The following is a 20,710-nucleotide window of genomic DNA, read 5'->3' on the forward strand; positions in this document are numbered from 1 at the left end:
CCCGGTCTACCCTCGGATCCCCAGTACCAAAGGAGTTGGTGCGGTACGGTGTAATATATTACCCAAAAGCACAATCAAAGTCCCTCGCTACTCGGCTACCCTCTCGGACGAATTATTTAGAGTTTATCGTTCTCGGACATTGGTCTAGCATGCATCGCGCAGCACTTAGCGATTATCCCAGTTAGTTCCAAGAGTTTAATTTATTGAGGATTAACCTTGTTATACTTGATAATATTTGTGAGTTTAAACCAGTAGGACTCTGTGTTAAGGCATTTTTCTGCCTGGAGTATCATTAAAGGCAAGCTTACATTTAATATTCATGCACCAAGTAGTTATTGCAGAGAAGGAAAGTATGTAAAAAGAAATAAACACATCTTTTATTAAGACAAAGGAACAGTACAGTGTACAACGAAAAGCTGAAACAAGCTTACATTAAAGCTAACAACGCAAGTAAAGAAAAATACAAGAGAATGAAGAAAAGCCAAAGAAAAAAGGCGCAGATGAGAGATTGACTACTGTTCCAAGATGTCGTCTAAGGAAACTATTCATCGACGCTTCTACATGCCCATAACTCAGGCAGCCAAAGAACCCAACTTGGGGCCTGCACCGGTGAAGAAAAGGTGCAGGGAACCTGACCTCAGGCTAACACCATCTACAGAAAAGGTGCAGGGAGCCGGAAGTTGGGGAGCCCCCGCAAAAATTTGCCTGCTACAAGGCAGACGGTGCTGATGGCGGAAATTCCTTCTTCTGACATACCAAAAATCTGGCATGACCAGAACCTGCTTCGGATTTTGACTAAAAGAAGGAGGAATACCATCTTCCTCCTGTCAAGACGGAGGACTGGCTTGAATCTGTGCCATCCTTGTCCATACCATATCACCTTGAGGATTCGGTGCCTCTGAAGCGTGCGGAGACCTTTCATCCCCATCCACGCCTCAAACATCTTGCTTTGAGGCAGTGGTACTAGAAAGAGAGATCTCGGATATGGAAGAAATATGGTTCTGAAGGGAACAGGAGAGTTCATGTGCAAGTGAAGTGATCCCCTATCCCATTTATACCCAGAAGTAAACCGGTGGCATTTAATTCACGCAGCGTCCCAAGGAACGCTACAGACAAAACGTCTCTGGCTCGATTTCCAACGTCGTCTGCAACCCTGAGGTTAAAGGAGTCTCGAGAAGGCATACCTCGAACACTGGGACGCCAAAAAGTACCGCGTGATCAAAGACTACGGAAATACCTCTTAATTTGTGGGCCCAGTAAATTCGCGGCCCAGGCCCGTTCAGCATATGGGCCCAGGGACAGAACCAAGGCCTTGCATGGTCCTCAGACTCAAGCCTATGGGGAAACCAAGTACAAAAAAGAAAAAATCACAAGTTTTGGACAGAACCAAGGCCTTGCATGGTCCTCGGACTCAAGCCTATGGGGAAATCAAGTACAAAAAAGAAAAAATCACAAGTTTTGGACAGAACCAAGGCCTTGCATGGTCCTCGGACTCAAGCCTATGGGAAACCAAGTACAAAAAAGAAAAAATCACAAGTTTTGGACAGAACCAAGGCCTTGCATGGTCCTCGGACTCAAGCCTATGGGGAAACCAAGTACAAAAAAGAAAAAATCACAAGTTTTGGACAGAACCAAGGCCTTGCATGGTCCTCGGACTCAAGCCTATGGGGAAACCAAGTACAAAAAAGAAAAAATCACAAGTTTTGGACAGAACCAAGGCCTTGCATGGTCCTCGGACTCAAGCCTATGGGAAACCAAGTACAAAAAAGAAAAAATCACAAGTTTTGGACAGAACCAAGGCCTTGCATGGTCCTCGGACTCAAGCCTATGGGGAAACCAAGTACAAAAAAGAAAAAAATCACAAGTTTTGGACAGAACCAAGGCCTTGCATGGTCTTCGGACTCAAGCCTATTGGGAAACCAAGTACAAAAAAGAAAAAATCACAAGTTTTGGACAGAACCAAGGCCTTGCATGGTCCTCGGACTCAAGCCTATGGGGTAACCAACTGCTCGGATGGGAAAGTCCCCGGCTCAAATACTGTAAAATGTTAAGGCCGATAAAAGTATTAGGATGATGGTGGGACACTCCGCTATTCGGTAGCCTAAGGGGGCTGTTCATTTTGGCGGATGATATGTCTTTGAATGATTACTTCCTACACCGCATAGAGCATCCAGCTCTAATCCCAGCATTGTTTCGGGCAAGTATCGTTATTCATAGGTACGCATTACTATGTCAAGCAACTCTGTTAAAGTTATGGTGACATCTTTTTATCAGCAAGTATTTTGGCCTTATTTGTCATCGATTCAAATGCTATATCATTGTGCCGAGCAGCGTTTGCAAATTTAAAAAAAAAAAGAGCATAGAGACAGAACATGCGAAATAAAATAACAACAATTTTTATTAATATGAAAAGTTATTACAACGTACAAAAAGGGGCTTAAACAAGCCTATACAAAAGGTGAGCTGCCGAAGCAACACTAACATCCGCAGTACAAATAAGTAAACGGTCAGGCGCCTATTAAACTCGTCTTCAAAAGTCTCTCCAATCTCTGCCTCAATGTTGCTCATACTAAGAGAAGAACCTTCTTTGGAAAAAGTTGAAGGAGAAGGAAATAGTAAGGAAGAAATCAATGAAGAAAATGGAGGACATGAGTAAAGAAGGAGGAGAAGAAGAGAGAATAGATGAAAAGAAAGAAAAAGGAGTAAAAGAGGGAGAAAGGAAAACACCAGGATGGAACTGGTGCTGGGAAGACTAAGAAAGGGAGGCAAAAGGAGGCGCCAGTGAACGAAGAAAGGAAGAAGCAGGGGCACTTAGTCCCTGCCTCGATCCTGACTCTCAACACATTGGGGTCATATTAGGTATGCTCATGAGAGCGCGGTTGGTATTAATGATGGGTGTTCTCGACTCAGTCACGCCGAAAGTTTGACGTGACGAGTCCCTGCTTCGAATTTTGGCTGAAAGGAAGGTAAGACGAACCTTAAGCCTCCGCCATCCTTGCCTTGACCGAGCCATTTCGAGCTTTATTAGAATATGACGCTTTGAGGAGGGGTATGGTTTCTTCATCATTTGTTATGGTGAATGTACTGTGATTTAGTGTATAACTACTGGGTTAAGTAAACGCTAAGGGAGGCAAAGGTTTTCAAATTTCAGAAAGATAAAAGGGTCTCCGCACGAAAGTGATAGCCTCCTACTTGTCTTCTTATAGGAAGGGCAAAACGGAAGGCATTAAATTCGTCCAGGTTTCCAAAAGAATCTGAAAACGAAGATGTGTCTGTTCCATTTCTCCGCCTCGTCAGACGAACCGTCGAATGTAAATGAGTCTCGTGAAGGGAAGTCATTAAAAGCGTGTTTTGAATAATCAAACGACGAGAACGCGTCAGGAGTAAAATTAAAAAACGCCTCGTAGATTAGTATATTTCTTGGACAGATGGAAAACCGTTAGCATTAATGAAAGGCTGAATCAAAGGAGCCATCATAAAAGTTCGGCATCACCAAAACCCCCCTTTCCAACCAAGAGGTTGGACAGCCGTGTTTTGAGGGGCTATTGTGGGGCCCAAATGATTTATGGGCCAGGCGCATCTACCCGGGGAGAATCCAAAGGCCCAAGCCGAGGAAGGCTATGGCCCAAGCTCGACAAAATAGCCTATGAATACCGCCGAGGACAGCTCAGTCCTCGGCAGACCCAAAGTCCCCCCTGAAAGAGGGGTAAAAACGGTATAGGACTGAAACTTGGAAGAAAGATCTAAAATATCCAGGGAAAGCTGCCCTTACTGACATTCAATGCTCTGAACCTGACAGAGCCGCATTCTTTGGCTTTTACAACCACCCCCAACGACTTTGAATATGGGCTGATGGGACAAGTATCAATCTTGGAAAGGTTGACCCTATACGTGGACGAAGGACAATGAACGCAGGCAAATATAAAAGGAAAAATAAGTAACCTAAAGAAGAGGCGGGGAAAAATGGCCAAAAACCAGAGCCTCCCAGCCCACCTCCAGGAGAAAGACTCCAGGGGTGAAGGAAAACTTAACCTTGTATGAACACCGCGAAAAACCCACCGCCTGTCGATCAAGGCCTAGCCTTCCAAACCCACGCTCTACAAATGATATTGTTTGGGTCTTTTTACGTGCGAACCCGACACCGTTAAGGTCCGCCACGAATCGCGTCCTTACAGATAGTATTTAAAACTATTTTTCAAATATCCTAACCAACAACTGACGGTTTTCTCAAAGGCTTCTTAATTACTCAGTGCTTTAAGATGGGAGACTACACATAGGGATGGCAAAAATTTTCCATCCCGCCTCGCTCTACCCTATGCAGGTTTAGCATGCCTTGAAGAGGTGGTGGGATGTGGACAAATTATGCTTATCCTGCCTATCCTAAATGTGTGTGTGTATGTTTTAATTAAAATAGTTATAATTTTGTTGTACACATTTTATTACTACCTCTTAAAACTCTCTCTCTCTCTCTCTCTCTCTCTCTCCTTTATTAATATTGAAGCGAACTTATTAAAAATGATAAAATACCTCCAATCCACTTGTTTTCAACATGCATTTCCCATCTTGCACAATTTTTCTAGCCCAAAAAAGGAACAAAATGGGAATAAGTCAATTTTATTTGACCTTATCCTACCTCGTTGTCGTCTCTCATTACACACATCTAGGAAATTATTAGGTTGTCGAACATCCTAATATTGTTTATTAGTCACAAAGGACAACCCAATGGACCTCATTGAATCAAATGACATTCAACTCTATAAATATAATACCTCACTCTTGGGTCTCTCATACATTTATAGATTGTTAAATTCTCCTTCAAAGGAAAAAGGAAATGTTTACCTTGCCGGCTTGATCGCTTGACCATCATTGGCACTTGGACCAAATCAAACGGTTCGCACTAAGTTTAGCTACATCTTGTTCCTCAAAAAAAGAAAAGTGTTTAGCCACATCTTTAACACTAAAAATAGATATGCCAGCATCAGTATATTCTTTATCAGCAAAGAACAGCCAAAAACTGACCTCGTTATATACACTCACAACAGTCCTCTCTCTTTGAGCTGCAAACATAAAAAAAATAAAGCTGAGAGGCAGAGAGTTTAAGAGGGTTTAGTCGTGTCTCAAAACTGAAAAAATGGCTGTAACACTCAGCAGTGGGTTCAAGATGCCCTTAGTGGGCTTCGGTGTTTGGCGTGTGGAAGGCAAGGACATCAAAGACCTTGTCATCAATGCCATCAAAATTGGGTATCGCCATTTTGATTGTGCTGGTAATTTCTCTCATAAATATTTAATCTTTTTTGCTTTTTTTGAGGTGGGTCGAAGGTTATATTACTTGTAGATTAGTTGGGTATTCAATTTCTGTTGTATACTATTAGCGTAAAACATAACTTTTACTATTATTACTTGTGAGAGTGAAACACATCAAACAGTCTTTGTTCTGGTTCTTTTACTTGTAGAATTGTTGGGTATTCAATTTTGTGGTGCTTGGAAATACTTTGTGCAACCTAGTATGATTTCTGACTGAACATTGAAACTTCCTCATATTGTAACACTATGTAGATTTTGGGTGTTTACTTTTTGAGTTTATAGATCATTGGAAATTCAAAACACCACATCTTGCAACATTTCTATTTTTTCGAATGATCTCTGTCAAGACTCAAGAGCCTTATGTCAGTTGTGTGACAGTGGCAATTCTCCCATGGAGGAGAGAACTTGGGTTCAAATCCCACCCCTCCCCACTTATTGTAAGCAAAAATTTTCCTATGAGCTTTGGTTTGAATAGCACCTTCTCCTCTCACAAGAGTGGTTGGGGGGTGAGGTAGGGTTGAGAGTTCCTATAGGTGTAACGTGTGTAATGTGTATGTGCTGTATATTGATCAACCTTAGCATCAAACTTTAGAAAATCATTGACATTCAACACTGTTGGAAGAACATAAACTTGAGAGTAAATTTGGCATGGGAGAGTAAATGTGGGAAATTGTTTCATGCTTCATTCCCACCAAAAATGCTCACAATGTTTTTCCTGTGGTGATCGTACTATGTATTCCTTTTTGAGGTGTTTATTAGGCATTTGATATTTGACAAATAATGTTGCTTGCAGCTGATTACAAGAATGAAGCCGAAGTTGGAGAGGCACTTGCAGGAGCATTTCAGTCCGGACTTGTGAAGAGAGAGGATCTTTTTATTACTACAAAGGTTAGTTTATCTGCGAATTTATGACCTTTATTTGCGTAGTGGTAACACTCAAGTTTTCCAGAAAATGACAGATTCTTTCATTAATTGCACATAAATTGCAGCTTTGGAATTCAGACCATGGTCATGTTTTTGAGGCCTGTAAAGACAGTTTGAAGAAGCTTCAGCTAGATTATCTGGATCTGTACCTTGTTCACTTCCCTGTAGCTACCAAGCATACCGGTAAATCCTGCCTGCCTGTTTAATCATTTTACTATTGCTATCTGTATTTTCTATTGTTTACTGTGAAGTTGGGGTGTACAATTTGTGGGCTGCATAACTTGAAATATCTAATTTGCATATGATGAAAGTGTAGAATGGCTTTAAAAACAAAATAGTTGGCTTTTATAACATGTTATTGCACTGCTTAGGTGGGGATAATGCTGAAAATGGTATTAGTGAGGAATCTCAATATAAGTGCTAGGGAGAGTAGGTCAAGTTCATTGAAGGAACAAATCACTAGGCAATTTTGAGTCTCTTACAAGTTACAAGTGCTTGCCAGCTCCATCTCACCTTAGAGGCGGGAGGCCTACATTTGATGGAAGGCAGTTAATTGAAAAAATCAGTCAATGGGAATTGCAAATTTGTACTTGTGGACTGAGATGAGTCCCATCCCATTTCATCACACTCCTTTCTCCTGCATAGATGGTTCACAAATTCTCTACTGTGGTTTATGATATTGGTGTTTAGTTCATACTGGTGTGTTGAGATTATTTAAAGCAATTTGCAACTTCTGCATCTGCTTGTGAATCATTGTTCAAAAAAATTTCTTATCCTACTTACATGCAGGCGTGGGTACCACTGACAGTGCTTTGGATGAGGATGGTGTGCTGGAAATAGATACAACCATAACTCTTGAAACCACCTGGCGTGCTATGGAAGATCTGGTTTCCAAGGGTTTAGTTCGCAGCATTGGGATCAGGTGCACTGACATTTTAAAATTTTAAAGCACATTCAAGTGAATAGCATATGTTGCTGTATGTCAGTATGTGACTCTTTTCCATTTTTTATAAAATAATTTCCTTTTTAATCATGCCTTCTGTAATCCGAAATCCTATGCCTCCTTCATTTTAAAGCTTACAAAAGTGGAATGGAATGTGTCAGATTAATCAACATTTATGTTTTTCGATGCAACAACAATATATTACTTGTAACAAATAATTTTGTTGGTTGGTTAATTGGTCACATTTTATTCTTGAAATGGGTTGGATTGGTATTTGTCTGGATACAGCAAGCAAGATAATTCTAGAAAGAATCCCGTTCCATTTAAATCTTCCAATTTCCTCCAATTTTTATCTAGATGTAAGACATGTGGCATTTAAAAAATCCAATGGTCATCAGACAAAATCAAATAAATGTCACGTCTCATAAATTGGAGGGAATTGGAATATTCAAATGGGAGGGATCTTATCCCAAATAATTCTATTAATTTTAATGCACTTTTTAAATCTAAATAAGTACTTTTGTAAGAATTCAGAAATTCATTGGCTCCATCTTTAGTTTTTTCTTTTTTATTGTGTGTACGATTTAGGTAGAGTATTGCCACCCATTATTATTAATAAATGAAAGAAACCTAAGTCAAGATGTTGACTAGAGATAGACATCATAAATATGGTGACTTTATAATACAAAACATAAGTCATGACAATCATACAGATTTTTTTTTATAGGGTGATTTTTATCTAGAAAGCATAAACACTTCATTTGTAGTGCCCTAACCGTGTCAGACATAGGACACGCCTAGGAATCTTTTGCATCCATGTCCCAGCCATGCCCTTTAAAAAAAAAAAAAATGCAGCACATGGGAAGGACACTTATCTAATTATCTTTTATTTCTTTTTTGTTTTAATCTTGAACACTTATCTAGTTATCTTTTATTTACTATTTTAGATCTTATTATTTGGTTTGTATTTTAATTGCTAAACATCATATATTAGTCATGAATTCACTTTATTATCCTTTATTACTCTTAAATTGATATATGTTTAACATTCACTAATTGTGTAAGCTTCATTTTTTAAGAAGTTATACATATGCGTTATACATATGCATATAGTTGTACAACTTGTGCAGATCTAGCTGCCTTTGTGCCTAGTATACATGTATTAAAATATGGGTAAGGTTTATCCTGCCTGATTTTATGTTCAAAAGGTTTAGTGCATAATCTCATCCAGAATTCCTATTGTCTTTTGGCTGTTGAAAGATGGGCATTAAATTAATTGTGGGCTGTTGGAGAAAGGGTTGAAATTTGACACAATTGGTAAAACCTAGTTTGGCAGGGTCCAATAACTTGAGCCACATGAATGCAGTAGAGGGAACAACTATTATGATCCGTATTAGAAATCATCAGTAACATGGTTTTTACATTTTTTCATTGAATACAACAATTTGACTAGGGGTGGCAAAATTGGACATGACCTGCAAACCTGACACAACACAACACAAAATTAGCAAGTTATGGATTGAGGCTTAATGGGTTCGTGTCATATTCAGGTTGACACGACTGACTCTTTTAATAAACGGGTTGGGTTAATGTTCAGCCCATGGAACCCGTTTGACCTGTTTAATTAAATAACATTTTACCAATATACTCTTCAAACCTAAGTATATAAACTTGTTAGTTGTTGTGGTTTACATCCATTGACATATTGTGATTGATTATTTGTGATTTTGAGATATGCTTTAATTTTGAATAATTATTTGTAATGCAGTTACTCATTAGTTTTGAATTTTATATTAAAAATATTTATTTGTTTGTTTTTTCATACTTTTTTTTATTTTGATAAAATAACAAGTCGACACGACTAACTTGTTTAATAAATGGGTCGTGTCAAGGTTGAGGAATCTTGACATGTTTAATAAACATGTCGGGTTAGTGTTGACTCGTAGTCAGATACTCATGAGTTGACGCGACACGAACTCGACACACGAACACGAATTGCCACCCATAATTTGACAAAAGCACCTCTAAAAATTCTGATGTATTGCATATCCATCCACACATCTTAAAGTAAACCGTGCCATAGTCATCATTTTGAATTTTTATGGTTAGAGAGACGTCTTGGAATCTGATATACACTGTAAGTGAAAGAAAAGCTTCAACATTTTTGTCCTCACTTGAGTATCTATCAGTTTTCAGATCTTTCAAAGTATGGAATTTTGTTCTGATAAAATTTTCTCTGCAGCAACTACGATATCTTTCTAACTAGAGATTGCTTAGCTTACTCCAAAGTGAAGCCTGCTGTGAATCAAATCGAAACACATCCCTATTTTCAACGTGATTCCCTTGTCAAATTTTGTCTGAAGCATGGTGTTAGTATTACAGCTCACACTCCTCTAGGAGGTGCTGCAGCCAATACTGAATGGTTCGGTTCAGTGTCATGTTTGGATGATCCAGTTCTCAAAGTAAGTTAATTCTTCCATTCTTAATAAATAAATTGTCACCTATTATCATTACCACTGAATAAATAAAAAATTCTGCTTGAGTTCTGGTTTAGCAAAAGTTTCATTATCTTGTTTCTCTCGTGCCAGGGACTGGCTGCAAAATACAAAAGAACTGTGGCTCAGATTGTTCTTCGATGGGGCATCCAACGTAACACGGTCGTCATTCCAAAGACATCAAACCTTAAGAGATTGGAAGAGAATTTCCAAGTTTTTGACTTTGAGCTAACCAAGGAGGACATGGACCAGATTAAAAGTTTGGACAGGAAACATCGAACCAATACTCCTGGAAAGTTTTGGGGCATAGATTTGTATGCATAACTGCATCGGCAATTCTAATCCTGCAAGAATAAGAGTTTTGGAGCTATTGGAAATCCTTTGGATTTGAACTGGCATTCGAAACATTTAAACTATTATTTTAGTTACTTTTCCATAGCTCTCTAGATCTTTTCAGTTTGAAAGCAATGCTTGCAAGTTTATTATATCATGAGCACTAAACTCTGTAATGTGATGGTTCATACCTGCATCTTGGCTCTGTGGTGGAATTACTTTTGTGCTTAAAACAGCTTAAGAATCTAATCATTTTAACATTTTCCTTGCATCATTTTTTGAGAACCAACTAGAGCCTTTTGGGAATTGGAGGATGCTCAAAGTTCCTCCATTAGTACCAGATCAATTGCCTAAGCTAATTAAGTGATACAACATTTCTTATGGCAATTTTGCTTGCTTTTAGAATGATATAATAATATTTTTCAAATTCTAATGGATAAATTAGGCAAGCATTAGAGCTCATGGTCATGGTTGCTCTGAATGACATGATGTTAGTTCCTTGGTAGTCTCCAGATCTTGGTAAAAGTAGTAACAACCCTTGAACTGCATTGGATCAAAGCAATTCGGCTCAGGTGTTGGAAGCAATTACCTGGCATCGTAGACTTCTATATTTAATGCAAAAACCTTCCTGAAGTTGTTATATAAACATTTGCCTCCTCCAACATAGCTTGTTTGGTGAAGATGAGCTTAACTGAAACATATTTATACATCTAACTGCATTACACATGCCTGCAACATGGGAATGGGAACACAGGCATGCGCATGCAGAGAGAGAGAGAGTAGGATTACACACTGATATATTTAAAATAAGAGTTTTAACAAATTGAACGATATATAAAATTGGTTATATATACAGTCAGTAAAACATTTTCATTAGTAGATCTCCAATAATGCTGAGGTATCTCATTCTTATTTAGCCTCATCAAACATCCCCAGCTTTTAACGAGATTCTCCTCTACATATATGCACATTACACTGTCTAAATATCTATTACTTATAAAATACTTTCCAAGCTGACTTCATCTTAATTTGATATCTGAGAATCCACCAAGGTCTTTCACTCACCAACTCATGGTAATCAATCAATATTCAATATATATATAAATATATATATATATATAAATGTATAAAAAAAGCATAGAGCTCCTACGAGAGTACATAAGGTTCTGTTATGTGGCATTCTAATTTTTCATTTAGCCATTTTTACCTTTTTTTTATTAAGTTAATTTTACTGTTACTCACTTTTTTCTATTATATAAAATATGGATTGCTCTTGACAATTAGACCAAATGTTACAAAATGAACTATTTTTAAAAATAGACCAAACCTCATAAAAAGCTCATGCCCAGTTGTTACCTTACATATTATGACCCAAGTTTGACCCTTTCTACGTATAAATCAAAACCAAAACTTTTACCCACTTACAAACTCTCTTCCACCTCCCCCACATATAGATGATAGATGATACTTCTAAAAAAATTCATTCTCATGAAATAATGTCTTCCTTTATTTCTCAATTTCAATTCAATACACTTTTTCTATTAATAATGTTCTATGCAATTTATGCAGGCAAATTTTCTTTGCCATCTACCAGTGCAACAAAAATATATATAAATCTTGAGATTTCTGAGGTTGCAAAAATAATTGACAAGTGCATATTTCTAAAATTTATAAAAATAAATAAATAAATAAAAGTTTAAAAATAGCATATACTATCTCAGAAAATGCCATTTACATAGGATTTTCTTTAAAAAAATTCAATGATAGGAATTGACAAAAACATGATCCTATACAAGAAATACCAAAAATACACACAAAACAATTTTCATAGGAGAATTTATCTTTAAAGAATATGAAGGCAATAACAAAGCTAAAATGCATTGAATGAGACCTTACGAAACAGGTTTGCTAATCATTTCAAATTATACTCATCATTTACATGAAAAAATAATAATACATCATATTATTTACATTAAAAAAGTAATACATATTAACTTCAAAATTTATTGCGGGATGTGAACTGCTAGGGCATTGTAACAATAAGCAACATTGATACAATGATGGGTTGGTATTACATTTTGTGCATGCTTTGTGGAAAGAATGTCAAATCACAATCAGGATCATGTTGGTGTGCAAAATGTGAAACAAAAACAAATCTCCCTATCCCAAGGTTAGAGGCACTCACATTAACTACATACTCAACAAATATTTATAATATATTCATCTCACTATAACTACTATATATACAATTGCAAACTATTTTAGATACATAATTCAAATTGAAGTTTTTGATGCAACTGACAAAATAACTTTTGTAATATTTGATCAAGATACTGAGAAAATCCTAAATAAATGCTGAAAAACAAACTGAGGTACAACTTATTTAAATTATTGTAAAAGTATTGATCATAATATATATTAAATTCCTCACATGTAGATTGATATTGGAGAAGGAATCCCACATGATTTGAAGAAAATTTTAGGAAAAAATGCATTTTCCTACTTCATTTGAATGAATTCAATCTAACTGATGGTTTTGAAAATTACTCAGTTGCTAAGATTTTTTATGCACTTTCAAATGATAAAAAGGTATGGAAGTAAAAAAAAAAAAATATATATATATATATATATATACACACACACAATCCAATATGCTATATTAACTCTTTGGCTACACTATTCCTAAATTAACAAAAAATATATATATATATATAAAAAAACATTTACAAAAAACTTTCATATCACTGAAATTTAATATAAATGCAAATATTTACAAAAAAATCTTAACGACAACAAATCCGCAAGTCCAAACTTTGTAAGATCCAGCCAAGAGTCTTTCGATCCTGTGCCAATTCATTAGTGATTAGCACAAATAATGTAACAAAAGAAAAAAGTGATGAAAGTTCAAAAATTGAACAAATAGGGACAAACCAAACTTCAAACATTGAAGATGAATAAACAGATGATGATAATATGCACCTTAACAAGCTTTACAAGTGTCGCCATACCACTTTAACAAAGCATTGAAGAAACAAAAAAAAAAAAAAGATTTTGTAATGAAGCTCTTTATTACATCACATAATAAATATCAATAATATGGAATGAATTAATATGCTTTTATCAATTTTTATTATACAATATTACTCCAAAGTTGTTGTTGTTGTTGTTTTTGTTTTTTTTTGCTCATTACTTGAATTCATTACTAACAAAGTTTTATAACAAATATACTATAATATATGTATAACATTCTTTAAAAAAATTACATAAAACATAATAACATTATCCGTATATCTCACGGGCAACTTACTAGTATATATACAAAAGCAGAGATCTCATGCGAGAATGCATAAGGTCCTGTCATGTAGCGCTCTAATTTTGCATTTAGTCTTTTTTCTTACTTCTTTTCATTAAGTTTTTTTTTTTTTTTTTTACTATTAATTCAAAGGTTTACATTAATTTATTTTTATTGTTATCTCATTAATCTCTAATTAATTGTTTGAGGTTATGCCACACATTTCTCTCTTTTTCATGTCTTTTAACATACCCACCGTTTTAGTATTAAAAAAAAAGACTAATAGTAATAACTAACTAGATAAAGCCCTAGGGAGAGATAGAAAGGCACAAAAATGTTGTGGATTGTTAAATGAAATACATTGTTTCGCTATTACAATAATACCAAAAATAAAAGACTTGAGATTGATGAAGTATTTGTAAAAGAGAAAAAAAGGAATTTGAGGGGCCTCCATCATATTGGCCTCCCAACTCGCCATCAACTCATGGTTGCTCCAGAAGCTTATAAACCATGAGTGGGAGGGTTCTCTAACCGATGTGGGACTAAGGGTGTCAAGCCTCAAAGAAGGTGAAAATCCCAAAAGACCACACTCGGGGCCGAGGACAAAATCGTGAGGGACTGGCTCCCCAAAGCGGACAAAAACTGCTTGATGGCGAGTTGTGTACTCACAATATTGGCCTCCCAAGTCTTACCACCATTAAGCTATCGAAACCCCTATGTGTAATTTTTTTCTTAAAAAAAAAAAAAAAAAAATTAAGGGCTTAAATACGATTTGGGTTTAAATAATTTTGTTGGATAGTTTTTGTTTTGAGCATATAAGTAGAGAGAATATTTAGTGTGCAATGTAAAGTCATATTCTACCATAGTTTTAAATCATCTAAAAGATACGTGCATACGCATTTGCTCACACGGTGTCTTAATGTCACACTATCGATGAGTGAAAGACAGTGAAAGAATTGGGCATACTTTCATTTTATGGTATGCAATCTGTGTACACAATACAAATTAATTGATTTTTATGGTCCTGTTATTTTTTTACATTTATTTTTAATTTCATGATTTTTTTATTATAAATTAATCTTACTTTGAGAAGGTTACAAATGTGCAGTAAAGCTACTAAATTAATTTTTAATATCTCAAAATGAATATATTTCTTTACTCTACTTTAGTTTACTTTTTTTTTTTTTAATAATATATATACAACATTTTCCAAAACCATCTTACATAATAAAAAAATCATAAAATTATCTATTCATCACGCAGACAATTTACTATTATTATCAAAGGCATTGATTGAGATCTATTTGGGTTTGTTTATAAAATCAAGGTAGCATGTGGAATCTGATGGAATACTGAAGTGCACATGGCATGAATTCCTCTTAAGTTGTTTTTTAATTGCTCATTACTTGAACAAAATAATTATAATAGATATGTGTGTGCAATTTATAATTACTTTTTTTATTTTTATTTTTTATGATGAACTCATTACTAACAAAGTTCTATAATAATTATACTAAAATATATATACAACATTCTCCAAAACAATATTACATAAAACATTGCAACATTAGTTATACAAACTTATACAAACTCAAGAGTATTGTCTATGCACCTCTATGTCAAAAGCTCAATAAAGAAATGGAATAATTGCAAACCGGTTGCTTGGGTAATTGTCAAATTTACGAAGATACCACCTATGTGTTTCTGCTGCTGCAAACGCCAAATTTACCACCTGCCAATGAGAAGAAAAAATAACAGACGTATTCAGATAAGGGTCAAAGTGCACAAAGGCAAAGGAAAAAAAATCATGAAAAATGTAATATAGGAAAGGAATTTTTTGATAAGTAATATAGGAAAGGAATTATACCACAAATCCAAAAAGTAACCAGATTGTGAGATCTGCTCCTCCACTAGCAACCAGAAGACCAGCGTATATGACCTGCAAATTATAATCAGAAAAGCGATTAGGACCATGAAAATGCTAACTATTGGCATAATCTTGAGTACCTCACAATATCATAAAACACTTAGGAAATGACAACATGCATGCACACACAGTGAGAGAGAGAGAGAGAGAGTTACAATTTCAGCCAGATAATGCGGGGATGAAACACTTTCAAACCAATCACCACAAGGGATTACATACTCGTCAACTTGTTCTGTCTGGTCACGTAGCGAGCCCTGCAAAGGAATTTGTAAGGTCAGCCAATGGTAAGATATTGAAAAGTGAAGATTTCAGGGACAATCTCCAACTGGCAAACAAACATTTTCATTCCTTCTCCCCATATACAAGAAAAAATAAGTGAAAATGTGTATCAGCAACGCCTATGGAAAAAGATCATTCCAGTCTGTTGGATATCTTGTTTAGGACAACGTAATTATGATCTCTTATAGCGTTTGGTGCATGTTTACTTTCATTTCACAAAAAACCATAGCATTTGGTACATGTTTATTTTCATTTCACAAAAATCCTTTTAGGAATTCATGAATGGCATTGATCCTGTCATTTACCATCATTCTGGCGAGGACATCTAAATCTCCCTTAGGTATTCATGTCAAGTAAACAACAATAATTTATTGTGTGCCAAATAATTAGCAGAGAGTAGGTACATACATATGCAACATATATCTGTGTGTGTGTGTGTGTGTGAGAGAGAGAGCGTGTGTGCAAATGTACATATTTCAAAATTTTGCTTCTGTAATATCAATTTTGTTATCAAACAAAAGAACTTGTTTCCAACATAAATAGCAGAACATAAAAAACAGCAGCTTCCATTTACAACCAACTACTTTGCCACTTGCAACCATAATCATGATCACAGTCATGAGATAATATTGTTGTCAAATTCTTGTCCGAACAAACAGAAGCTTGGTTGTGAAAGGTGATTTATGAAACAATATTTAAGACTACACCTAAAAATGAGTCACAGACCTAAGAAATCGACAACTAAATCAACAAACTGATTATGTAGTGAAACATACAAGAATTGCATGACAACGGCGCTGATGAATCCAGCCCCAAAAAAATATCGTAGCACCAATCCATTGCCGCCATCCAAGCTTCATGAGAGGATTCATAAATTCCCACCAATCAAATTCAATAGCCGGCATCTGATTCTTCCCTTTAACGATGAATTCAGCCACTCTATTTGTCACAAATTCATACAACTCTGGTGCAAAATTGCAGCAAAGTGACAGTGGTGCTGCTGTGTAGAAACTAATCCAGATTACAGAATACAACAAAAATTAACAGAATATCAGCATTTACACATACAATAGTAATAACAAAGAGAACTGAAAAGCTGATACTAGTTTGTCAAGAATCAATTAATGGCATCTCATTGTGAAAACCAAAGATTAAATGCAGCATTAGGTCTTCTACCTATTATTTTAATAAGGAATATGATGTGGAATAAATGCAAGCAGGGTCTCTTCCTAGGAGAGAGTAGTAACTAACATGAAGATAGTATTTTATTTATTTATTTATTTTTATATCAAAACATAGATATTAGTATAGGCTAATCCATAAAAATATTTTTCTTCTTATCCAAGAATAATAATTTTTTAAGCACAGTAGTAAAAAGAACAATGTTTACATTAAATAGTTTCTGAACTAACCAGTTGTGAGGAACCATATAATTTGATTTATGTTGAATTTGAACCCAGAATCTCAGATTCAACAAATACAGGTTACCAAGTATAGCCAGAACATTTGATCCATACTAAACTGAAACATCCATATTAATTACATGGAAGACAACATATCAATTCAATTCAATATCTTATGTTACCCACAATCATGTTATATTGAGTTATCAATAGACACATCAACAGCATCTTATATGTAAACTCCTTTTTTTAAAAAAAAAAAAATTATGGATACAATAGGATTTGAAATCTATGGCATCCACTCAATAATGATTGCTCTTTACTATTAAGTCAAAACACCAATAGGTTTCTTTTTGGTATAGGCAGGATTCAAACCCAAGTCTCTTATCCAATGACATGGGACTCTATAAATTGAGCTAACTGACACTCACATAAGTAAAATCCTCTATGAATATCATATATTAAGGGGCCATCCACAATCATCACTTTTCTCTCTCTTTTCTATAGGAAGTAAAATTATGAAAAAAAACCACTGCAAGGAAATTAGAAGTTAAAGGATTTTCAATAGACTTACTATAGGCCAGTAAGATAACCAAAAATATGCATCCGAGCTGTGGGGCTATAGTTGAACACATATATTGTCTCAATGAGGCGTCTCGAAACTTGAACTTCCATCAACAAAAGCAGAAAAACAGATCGCCAGACCATATATCTTTGCTTCATTGGCGTTGAACGCAAATTGAGCCAAGAAAAAATGGGTGAACCTCCAGTCAAGTAACTGGGAATAGAAGAGTAAATAAATGGCTCGGAAACCAATGGCGCTGTTCTGTATGCATACGTCCAAGTTGTGACAAGCAGGAAGGTTGTCCACACCACAGCCAGCACATAAAAATGACAGAAGAAACATTGAGGAACAGTGAACTTCTGCAATCCAACAACAAGGAGTAATTTAAATTGGTTTCCACCCCCCTTGTCCTTCAAGAGTAAATAAAAGTAGGCTTTTCTTTCTCTCTGAGGTGAAATGTAAAGATTCAAACTCATTTCATCTTCTCCATTGCAATCAATCATAACTTTTACAATATGGCAAAGTTTGATTATAAGAGAACTATCAAGGAATTCAACTTACAAGAAGAATGATGCACTGATAAAACAACTTTTCTTAATACTACAGTTTTAAAATTAAAAGTAGGCATTTTCTTTCTCTTTGAGTTAGAATGTCAAGATTCAAGCTCATTTCATCAACTCTACTACAATTATAACTTTTACAATATGAAAAAGTTCGATTATTTGATAAAAACACATTGGAATTCAGAAAAGAAAACATTCTAAAAGGATACAAACCTCCAAATTTTTTTAGAAGCTAGGCCATATGTAACACAAGATCCAGATTTCCATCTAAGCGAAGTAGCATTACTCCAATTCCGAATATACGAAAGCTTCTCTAAGTTGCCGATAAATTTAGGAAAACAAAAAACCAGAAAAACAACATGTACCAAGGAGAGAAAATATCATACTCTAAGATATTCAAGTCAAGAAAATTCAACCCCATTATCCAAAACATAAAACAGAGACTAAGACGCAATTACAAAATTTCTAATTTCTTTTCCTCCTCTTTCCCCTCCAATTTCTCTGCAAACAAACAGACCCAAATGCAGGAAAAAAAAAATACCAACACAATCTATCAATTCATCAAACAGTTACCTTTGACGAAGACTGCAAGAGCTTCCCTCGCTTAGCAAATCCCAAAAGCAAATCACGAAACCAACTGAGCCTAGAGGACGGTACCAAAGCAATCAAAATAGGCAAAGTCCCAGCAATCCAAGCCGTCCTCAGCAACACAACAAGCCCAACTTCCATTTTCGACGAAGACCCAGATGAAAACAAACCTCAAAGACTTCAAAACCGTTAATTTCTTCAATAACAGAGCCTTTCTTCAACTGGGTATTCCATAAATTCCGCCATTGTTGCACAGAAATAGTGCATGGAAATGAAAATCCCATAAAATGATAAAACAACGGGAATTTATATAAGTGTAAGCGATACCAGGCGTGGAGTGTTGGGAATGTTAAAAGCAAAGCTATTGAGTTTTCTACACGTTTGGATATGGAGGCGATCGAGAACAGAGTTCGTACGAGGATTAATACGGTGCGTTTTGGAGTACGATGAGGAGGATGAAGAAAAGAAAAATAACGGTGAGGTAGTTGGTAAGTTGACGGTGAGATTTTATAAAAAGAATAGAAACGCTGACGTTTCGGTAATGGATAAGGATTGGGATCCGGTACAATTGCTAAATGTAATTGCACAGTAAAATTCACCCAATCCCATCACAACTTTTTTTTTTTACTTTTTTTTATCTTTACTTTCAACCATCCCTATCAATTACATCTAAGATATTACATCTGACTCCAATCCATGGGATAATATGGTGGGTAAAGTGGGTTGACTTGCATTCTAGTGTTTCTGACTACCACCAGGCAGGCCTGGCTCTGTGTTTAAAACTTAAAAAGCCCAATAATAGCATACTAAAATCACGCGTGATGAGGCTCACTTTAGATTTAGTGTTATAATTTTCTATTTATTTCAGTTTGAGATGTTTTTCAATCCTCTTCGATTAAAACACACGCATAGTAATTTTTATTTTGGACATAAAAAATATATTTATTAAAATGACAAAAAAAAAGTTGTACAAACAGATTTGAAGAGAAAACAATTCAAATACCAACATAAATAAATAAATATATCATTAAAAGACCAAAAAAAATGGAGTACATTAAAAACCACCTTTTTTTTAATAATTCAAAAATAAAGAAGAGATTTATAAATAAATAAATAAACCAAAAACCAAAAAAAGAAGAAGTTAAGATTAGAATTTAGAAGAAAGTAAACCGAAAGTAAAAAGAGAGAGAAACATTTAAGTCTTGATAAAGGGGGGGGGGGAAAAAGGAGAAGAAAAAAAAAATTGAAAACGTTGAATTTAGTGGTCCTATTTTATAGCCAAAAAAAAAAAAATCGTGTCTTTATTTTTTTATATATAATTTTTATTTTGAGATTTTAATTTATAAGTGGATAAACCAATTTGAAAATCAACAGAAGAGTGATCTTATTTTTTAGGCAATGTTTTAGTTGGAGTTAAAGTTGTATTTTTATCCGATTATCCTTTAGTTTTGTCTCTACTTAAACATAGGAGTGTAGGGACATTTTGAACCAAAAAAAATAAGAAACTCAAGCAGCGGAAGTCCCTTAAATAGTACTATACATATAGATAATACCATAGGAGTGATGAATTTCTTCTTTCTTTCTTTTTAATTTTTTTTAGAAACCAAAAAACAACTTTGTAACTTTAAAAATTGTAATCTAGATTTAATGAGTGTCTCTTAATTTTTTTTTTTTAGGTAAACAAACAAAAAATCCCTTCATACATAATTTCCCAAAAAAAAAAAAATTGTAATAACACTTTTGATGGTGAACCAGAAAATTGGACCATATCCAGTTGGTCCATTGTGTCGTCCAAGACCAGAAAGGTTGTCCATCTGATATATTAAATGTTTAGAATTGCAATAGAGATTTAACCTGCCTCCGAAGAAGGTCGTCCAGCATGAAATCACTTGGACGACCGCCCAACACTTATAAATTTTCAAAGTAAATCTCTATCCAAAAGCTTATAATTCGAACTATGTTCTACTATTCTGAAGTGGGAGCAAAATTCTTATTCATCGCTTTAACTTCCTACTAAGTTCTTAACTTCCAATAGCAGTTGTAGAAGTTAAGGGCTTGTTTGGTTTAAAAAAATGGTCACTCATCACTCATCAC

At 35.2% G+C, this 20,710-nt stretch overlaps 2 protein-coding genes across 2 annotated transcripts; one reads left to right on the plus strand and one right to left on the minus strand.

Annotated features, from left to right (window-relative positions):
* Positions 1–4,942: 4,942 nt before the first annotated feature.
* Positions 4,943–10,273, plus strand: LOC115968599 (NADP-dependent D-sorbitol-6-phosphate dehydrogenase-like). Its single transcript, XM_031088028.1, has 6 exons — positions 4,943–5,264; positions 6,098–6,192; positions 6,294–6,411; positions 7,018–7,150; positions 9,414–9,633; positions 9,760–10,273. Exons 1-6 carry the CDS (start codon positions 5,132–5,134, stop codon positions 9,988–9,990), a joined length of 930 nt encoding a protein of 309 aa, XP_030943888.1. The 5' UTR covers positions 4,943–5,131; the 3' UTR covers positions 9,991–10,273.
* Positions 10,274–14,780: 4,507 nt separating this feature from the next.
* LOC115969494 (polyprenol reductase 2) lies at positions 14,781–19,114 on the minus strand. Its single transcript, XM_031089152.1, has 6 exons — positions 18,602–19,114; positions 17,475–17,824; positions 16,274–16,508; positions 15,374–15,472; positions 15,159–15,230; positions 14,781–15,023 (listed from the first exon to the last, which is right to left on the minus strand). Exons 1-6 carry the CDS (start codon positions 18,755–18,757, stop codon positions 14,919–14,921), a joined length of 1,017 nt encoding a protein of 338 aa, XP_030945012.1. The 5' UTR covers positions 18,758–19,114; the 3' UTR covers positions 14,781–14,918.
* Positions 19,115–20,710: the final 1,596 nt, after the last annotated feature.

This window comes from Quercus lobata, chromosome 11 (genome assembly GCF_001633185.2).
Source record: "Quercus lobata isolate SW786 chromosome 11, ValleyOak3.0 Primary Assembly, whole genome shotgun sequence".
Taxonomy (NCBI): domain Eukaryota; kingdom Viridiplantae; phylum Streptophyta; class Magnoliopsida; order Fagales; family Fagaceae; genus Quercus; species Quercus lobata.

Excerpts from the sequence above, each read along its gene's own strand:
- LOC115968599 (XM_031088028.1), top strand. The coding sequence starts at position 5,132 with ATGGCTGTAACACTCAGCAGTGGGTTCAAGATGCCCTTAGTGGGCTTC. Across the intron at positions 6,193-6,293 it reads ATCTTTTTATTACTACAAAG|CTTTGGAATTCAGACCATGG; the intron begins GTTAGTTTATCT and ends CATAAATTGCAG. Across the intron at positions 7,151-9,413 it reads GTTCGCAGCATTGGGATCAG|CAACTACGATATCTTTCTAA; the intron begins GTGCACTGACAT and ends TTTTCTCTGCAG.
- LOC115969494 (XM_031089152.1), bottom strand. The coding sequence starts at position 18,757 with ATGGAAGTTGGGCTTGTTGTGTTGCTGAGGACGGCTTGGATTGCTGGG. Across the intron at positions 16,509-17,474 it reads GGTTATCTTACTGGCCTATA|TTTCTACACAGCAGCACCAC; the intron begins GTAAGTCTATTG and ends AATCTGGATTAG. Across the intron at positions 15,231-15,373 it reads CGCATTATCTGGCTGAAATT|GTCATATACGCTGGTCTTCT; the intron begins GTAACTCTCTCT and ends TATAATTTGCAG.